The following is a 7,367-nucleotide window of genomic DNA, read 5'->3' as shown; positions in this document are numbered from 1 at the left end:
GGTATCTTTCAAATTGAATCCAGTCGAAACTCTTCGCACCGTGCCCTTTTAGTTTGGTACCCCACATGCATGACAGGGAAAGTGTCGTGTGTTGGTAAGATTTAGCTCGCACCAATTCACAAGAGCAGTTGAGGTCAGGTAAGGTCAACAGCTCGATAGGTAAATGAAAGCAAGTGGTGTAATTACTGTTCACTAGGTTTTATTTATTACGGGTTGAAGTTAATATATCAAATTCATGATTAAAGTTGAAATCTACTGAATCTTCCTTGTTTCATAACAAAAACCTTCCTCTTATTTGATAAATACTAATTTTTCTGTAAAAATCACCTGTTGTTCTGTGTTACTTGCTAAAAAAAAGTAAAGTTTTACGGCACTGTGATACGTTTATGATGCAGTGCAGTATGGTTCGTTTCATGAGAAAAAGTAAAAGTATCATCTGTTAATATTGTCATTATTCTGCATAAAATGAATACAAAGCTCTTTTTCTGATGTTACTATCTTTCCGCAAGTTTAAGATACGATTATCATCTTGAGGCACTAAGTATCTTTAATACTTTTTTCATGTCCAATCCAAAGAGGTCATTGAGTTAAGGGCCATACAAGGTGAACTATTACAAAAGCACTAGCACCCGATTTATGTTCTAGTAAGCTGCCCTACACTTATGTTTAAAAACAACTTACATGTATAGTATAATATACTACTTGTTGTAACAACCAGGCGAGCTTCATCTGTGGACGATACTGCGTTCATTCCTAAGTATGGCGTAGTTTTTCCCAGCACCAAAGCAAATCCGCCTCGAGACTCAAAAAATAAAAGAACAATATTTGTTTGTGTAATTTCTTAGTTTTTATTCATTATCGAAAAGAAAACTATCGCTGTTATGTAAGATCCACTATAAATTTTCGCCAACATTAACAGTAAGAAAAGATGGTAATGATCAGCGCGTGGCGATGCATTTGAATGACTGTGATGACTTAGATTGTCCATGCGTTGCTGCACGAGGAGAAAATGCAATATTCTGGTTGCTCGGTTCGTTTCATTTGGTGATCATAAATTCATCGAAGCCAATCATAAGATTACCAGGCATAGTTGATACCGAGTCCGTTGCTGTAAGTCATGTGGGCAACGGCCGGGGCAGCGGAGTAAGCCACACCGAGGAGAGCGGGAGTGGCAGCGACAGCCTTGACGGCAGGGGCACCGTAGATGGCCGGGTGGGCCAGGGCCGGAGCGGTATAAGCGTGATGGGCGAACGCCGGAGCGACGGCCGGATAGGCAGCAGCAACGTGGCCAACGGCCAGACCCGGGTTGCTCACACGCACATCGGACTTACTGACAGACGAGTACGGGGTATCGATGGTTTTGGAGTAAGTGGAGATTTGGCCGAGATTACCGTAGCTGCGAAGAATGTTGGACTGTTGGCTGGTGATTGCCGGAGTGTGAATGCCAGCATAGGTTGGGCCAGCCGGGTTCAAGCTGTACGCAGCCTGGGCCACGGTCACGGCGGCAAGCAGAGCAACAATCTATCGAACAAGCGGTAAATTCGATTACAATGGATATTCACAGCGACAATCTTCCTCGATCGCGGAATATTGGATTTTACTTACTCGGAACATGATAACGGTAGATAAAAGGGTTTAGTTGGGATTACAATAAATAAATAACTTAATCAGCACCAAAACTGATGTGAGAACTGAAAGAGCAGTGAGTGAACTGATAACTTAAGACCAAGCTGCGTCCGTCTTTTATAGCAATCAGCCCACGGCAAAAAGCGCAAGTGAATTGTCTATGTAATTGTTTTTTTTTTCACCAGCATGATCACCAATCCTTTCGATCAAGTTCAAATGAACTTGGTCCAATGGGCTTGGAACACAGCGCACGCATGTGCGACAAAATGTAGCGGCTGGAAAGGTGTGTCCACCTAAGTATGATATGTATACGCGTGGTTTGCAAAAAAAAAATCAGGCGCACCACGCAATGCAACATTTACAAAGGTACCTTTTATTGATACAACTAACAGAGCCGCCTGATGAATTGGGGGGCTACACATGCATTAGTCGCATGCAGTCTACGCATGATTTTACAATCTTAAACATGGCACTGGTAAAAAATGTGTGGATATGGTAAGACTAGATAAGCAAATACAAAATAACTTAATTTTTATTTAAGGTTAGGTAAACCTACGTATGGTTAAAAAACAACGAAAGCAGTTAATGGTTCAATACGTACAACCATATACCATAGTGCTAGTTCCAACGTTTAGAAATTAAAAATTAATTTTAATGTCTATTAAAAAAGAATAGTTTTGATATTAATAACATACAATTGGTTTATAAATCAATAGTGGGATCGTGAAGTAATCGTAAACCATTTGGGCTTGATATTTTTTTATCCGGCTGATAATCCAACGTAACGATAATGGGCGGCTGCGAATGGTTTGCAAATTTACTTATTGTAATATTAATTATAAATACAAAATTGGTTTTACTTGAAAGTTCAATTGTAATATTCTATTCGTCTTTGTTTTTCTGTAGAAAGAAAGCATAAAATACGACAACAATAATACTTTTTCAAGTGATCGCAGAATGCATCCAAACATACGTTAGTGCTAGCTTTAAACTCCGTTCTTTGCTTGAAGCGTCAACGCTCTCGTTATTACCACGTACTCCCACTCTTGATTTCTTATATGTATACCATATACTTTTTTCGTATCGCTTTAGCAAAGTGAAAGGCTGCCAGTTATCACTATCAACTTATCGCCAGTTATGTTCAGAACATTATGATCCATTTTACATAGCTTGTTTTATAAATAGATGTATTTTTAATTATTTTCGATCTCTCTACAGTGGTGGGGAGGAGGTGGGGGGGGGGGGGGGGGGGGGAGGGGGAGACGCCACCTACAGGCATGCAATAACGCATGACCATTTGTTTTATTTTGATTTATTTTCTATCTTAAAATGATTATGTTTGTATCAAGAATGGATGAAGAATTTAACTTAAGAACTTGTATCCCATTATTTTCAAAATTATTGATATTGTTGTACGATTGACTGTGCAAAATGGAAAAAGTTTAGTAAGCCCTTCATATGGCAGGCATGACCGAAGATGATCATTACACCAAAGAAGAAAAGCGATTGTGGCATCCTTTTTGAGTTCTTGTTAATAAACAATATAGGCAACAAATAGAAAAGGGACAGGTAGTTGAATTTAAACTGCGACGTTCCATTCTTAGTTTTTATAATTTTTCTTCTAGTGTTCGGTGTAAAAAAGTTCTAGATGGATGAAGTTAAATAAGCAAGAACAAGCATTAACTTGTTTCAAATGTATATGAAACGCAACGACGGCGTGGGTTCGAATCCCAACCGAGACCGGACCCTCCCCTGTACGAGAGGACTGACTATCCATGTAAAACAGGGAAACAAGTCTCGTTAGCCCGTAACGGGCAGGCATGACCAAGAGGTCGTTACACCAAGAAGAAGAAACATAACAAATCTCAAAAACAAAATAAACGGACATACGGTGATAAATGTACGTCTTTCTTTTGTAGTTACGGTAATATTTTGTCATTTTATAGCTAGAATTTTTTATTTGAGATTTATTTCCCTGTAATGAAACTTTTTTTTTTTAATTTCATAGACTTTGACCTCCTCGGTCATTCGTCTCTGCCTGTGATGCAACTAAATTACATTTCCGTTGGATTTTAAGGGTACTAGGCAGTTTTTTTTTCGGCAATGTTGCCCCCGATGCAAATGCATAAGGCGATAATGTGATGGATGCAAATTTTAATTTTTGTGTGAACTGAAGATGAGATCTTGTTTGCTTCGAAGGAAGCTTTTTGAGTTAACTGATAACAAAAACAAAAACAGCAGAGACTGACGCATGCATAGACTGTCAGAAACTTTGTGCTTGCATTGACTGGCGACAACATTGGTGCCGCAAAACGCGGCTACACGAATCGCAAAGATTTTGACGTAAACTTATACGGTTTATGAGTTTGCGGTTGGAGTTTGCGGCTCGTGTAGCGGGCTGGTAAGAGCGTTAAACATGAATAATTTCCAAACTTACCAAACATTTGACTAATCAATTTATTTTCAGAATAGAGAAGAGTCAATTTGGTTTGATCAGATTGTATTTGGTTTTCAGTCCAGTTTCTTTTCATAGGTTTACATTTTCCTTTTGAAAATATTAGATTCAAAAAGAAGAATTCTGACTCAATCTTTTTGGGTTTAGACCGAACGAGAGATTTGATGGAGAGGTGAATAAACAAACCAAACGCACCAAAAGATAGTTAACAAATATATACTAAAAAGTAGTTGCTCTACTCTAATAATCTTTAAAAATTACTTTAAATTTGTAAAAGAACGGTCAAGACCCCCCGAGCATAGATTGAATGCAATGTTGCATACGACTAGTCCGATAGGATCAAATTGTAAAACGGTCAAATGACCTCCGCCGGTACCGCAGTTTGTTAAAGTAGAGGTCACCGAAACGTTAAACCTACTTGTCCGGAAAGATGTAGAGTTGTATATTTAAGACTCTGATTCATGAATCTGAATGAATATCTGCCTTTTAGAGATTCATGAATCTGTTCCAGAGATTTTCATGAATCTCAAAGATGCATAAACTGATGAAGATTTATGGGGTCCAGAGATTTCTTTTTTTTGGTCGTATGATCAACGCCAATGAAAGAATAATAGAGATTCGTCAAAGATCCATGAAAGATTAATGGAGATTCGTTAAGGTTTTGAAAGATTCATTAACGTTTAAAGATTCAAATCTCAAAAGATTGATGAATCCATCTAAATGAATCTTTGATGAAAAATTCATATGAATGATCTCACCAAAAGATTCATAAGGCACAGCACCAAAATGATATTCCATGGCGTTGGTGTCACCAAGTGAAGCCGGTGGTGTCAACTAAAAGTTATTAACAAATTGGCTATTTTATCTATTCCCAACGAGAAATTTTGGCGTTATTTTGATGTAACAGAATTCTCTTCACAACTTCCCGCTCTTCTTTTCAGAATTCTTTTTCCCCTTCTTTTGCAGCAGATTTTATATGCTGTCTAGGTGAAAACCGAATTCAAAAGAGAAATGTAAGAGCCCCGCTACACGCTACAAAAACTTTGCGGCGCAAAAAGGGGAACAACCGAAAAGTTTGCGTCAGAAACTTTTCAGCTCCGTGAGCTGAAAACTGCACCCGCGAAGTTTTTGGCAGCTAACCGCAAACTCAAATGCGCCAGAAGAAGAAGATGAAGAAGAAATAATTGTAAACATAACAAATCTCAAAAACAAAATAATCGAACATATGGTGATAAATTTACGTGTTTATTTTGCAACTACAGTAATATTTTGTAATTTTATAGCTAGAATATCAATTATAAATTCACTATAGATCAGGGGTCGGCAAAGTCCGGCCCACCAACTGATTTGATTCAAAAGTTTCAAAAAGTTTAATGATAAAGATACAAATATTTTATACTACCACTTTTTATGTAACTTGAAAACATCAAAATCTTCCTTCTTCATGCGAAGAAAGTGAATTATAGTTTCATTTGCTTGCTCTGCTACAGTATTGTCCAGCAAACGGTTGCCATTTTCTTGCCTACGCACAATACGCCTGTTGCGTTGTTGCAAATTTTGGGTACTCAACTCGATGACCCGCGATTGGGTAGTTAGCCAAACTTCATTCATCAACAGATTATCCATATTTTACTTTTTGTGTGCATTGAAATAAGATCTTGTTTGCTTTGAAGGAAGATTTTTGAGTTAACTGAAAAATCAAAAACAAAAACCTCTTTGCGCCGCAAAGTTTTTGAGTTTGCGGCTCGTGTAGCGTGGCTCACCGAATTAGTACCGCAAAACGCGGCTACACGAACCGCAAAGATTTTGACGTAAACTTATACGGTTTATGAGTTTGCGGCTTGTGTAGCAGGCCGGTAACACAATTCTGTTTACACTTGCGATACATCTCAAAAGAGAACGCTTTTGACAACGTGATTGCGTATATAACACGTTGTTGCATTTTATGTTTCTACACCTGGCATCGTCTAGCGCGATTTGTACGACACTTTTTTCATATGGAGTTCAGCCGCCTGTCAGGCGACGTCACGTTTCGTGACGGGACGTCGCGCTGTAATGTGGACCCCGTATTACTCGGGGTATTGAGTGCAGTTTGTTCACGTTTCGGCACCCGAAAACACTTTGGTAAAAATATCAACTAAAACTGAGTTTCATAACTGAATTACATTTGTGAAGGCTAGAAATAAGTAGTACAACGAAAAATCCAATGTTTCGTGGAGAATATTGCTCGTTTTGTTCGCGTTTGTGTTTTGGTTTGTTTACGTTTTGTCCAGCTGTCGGCTTGTTTTCGTTTCGAATTGACATTTGACAAGAGCTAGCGCGACGTCGCGTTTTTCGCTGCTTCTACACTAGCGCGATTTGTGCGACATTTTTTTTGTACGGAGTTCGGCCGCCTGTCAGGCGACGTCGCGTTTTGTGACGGGACGTCGCGCTGTAGTGTGGACCCCGAGTCAGACGTCCCGTCTCGAAACGCGACGTCGCGCTGTAGTGTGGACCCCCGAGTCAGACGTCCCGTCTCGAAACGCGACGTCGCGCTGTAGTCTGGAGCTCCGATTCGTAGCGAGGCAAATTCATCTTACCTCGTGTCCGAATGGAGTAACAATATAAAGTTCAAATAGATTCGAATAAAATCAGCGTCGAATCAAATTGAGTCCCAAACGAATCACGCCTGATTCAAATCCCAATCGAATCAGACCTGATTCGAATCTGTCAAATGGGATCCAATCGAAAAGAATCCGTCAAGGGATCTAGTTTTCTAATCTTCCGAATCCCGATTCTGCCAACACTACCGTGTTGTAGCCTGACGTAAAGACCGCTGCATTTGTTGTGCGTTTTCTAGAAGGTAGTTATCAATAATATATGCACTTTTAGTTTGGTAGAGATGTCGTGCCCGTTATTCGCAGTTGTTTATGTCCGAGTAAATGTTTCATGGCTTTAAAGAATATATTTCTGTACCTAAGAAATCGTAAATTGACAAGTTGAAAAAATTGCAACAGTGCGATAGTGTTGCAAGGTATAGTTTTGTTAAATGTGTTAGTGGAAACAGCAGAATACGGTCCAGGTTGAAGAGAAAGGTAATCCAGATCCAAGAGAAATTCGCAGTCGACATTGTGTTGTGCAATAACTAATGTCCAAGACGCGAGTTACATAGAGTGTACCGAAAAGCGTAATCGTAGAGAGTTTCGTTTGTTGTGTATTCAAATAGTTTGAGTTACGATATGTACTTTATCAGTAATTCCTACATAATATAGGTCCATGATCAAGCCACCTGTTAGTAATTTGTTAG

At 39.1% G+C, this 7,367-nt stretch overlaps 1 protein-coding gene across 1 annotated transcript; it reads right to left on the bottom strand.

Moving 5' to 3' along the window:
• Positions 1 to 883: 883 nt before the first annotated feature.
• On the bottom strand, positions 884 to 1,614 carry LOC131293702 (cuticle protein 76-like). Its single transcript, XM_058321777.1, has 2 exons — positions 1,606 to 1,614; positions 884 to 1,521 (listed from the first exon to the last, which is right to left on the bottom strand). Exons 1-2 carry the CDS (start codon positions 1,612 to 1,614, stop codon positions 1,078 to 1,080), a joined length of 453 nt encoding a protein of 150 aa, XP_058177760.1. The 3' UTR covers positions 884 to 1,077.
• Positions 1,615 to 7,367: the final 5,753 nt, after the last annotated feature.

This window comes from Anopheles ziemanni, chromosome 2 (assembly GCF_943734765.1).
Source record: "Anopheles ziemanni chromosome 2, idAnoZiCoDA_A2_x.2, whole genome shotgun sequence".
Taxonomy (NCBI): domain Eukaryota; kingdom Metazoa; phylum Arthropoda; class Insecta; order Diptera; family Culicidae; genus Anopheles; species Anopheles ziemanni.
This window is presented reverse-complemented; position numbering and strand designations above follow the sequence as displayed.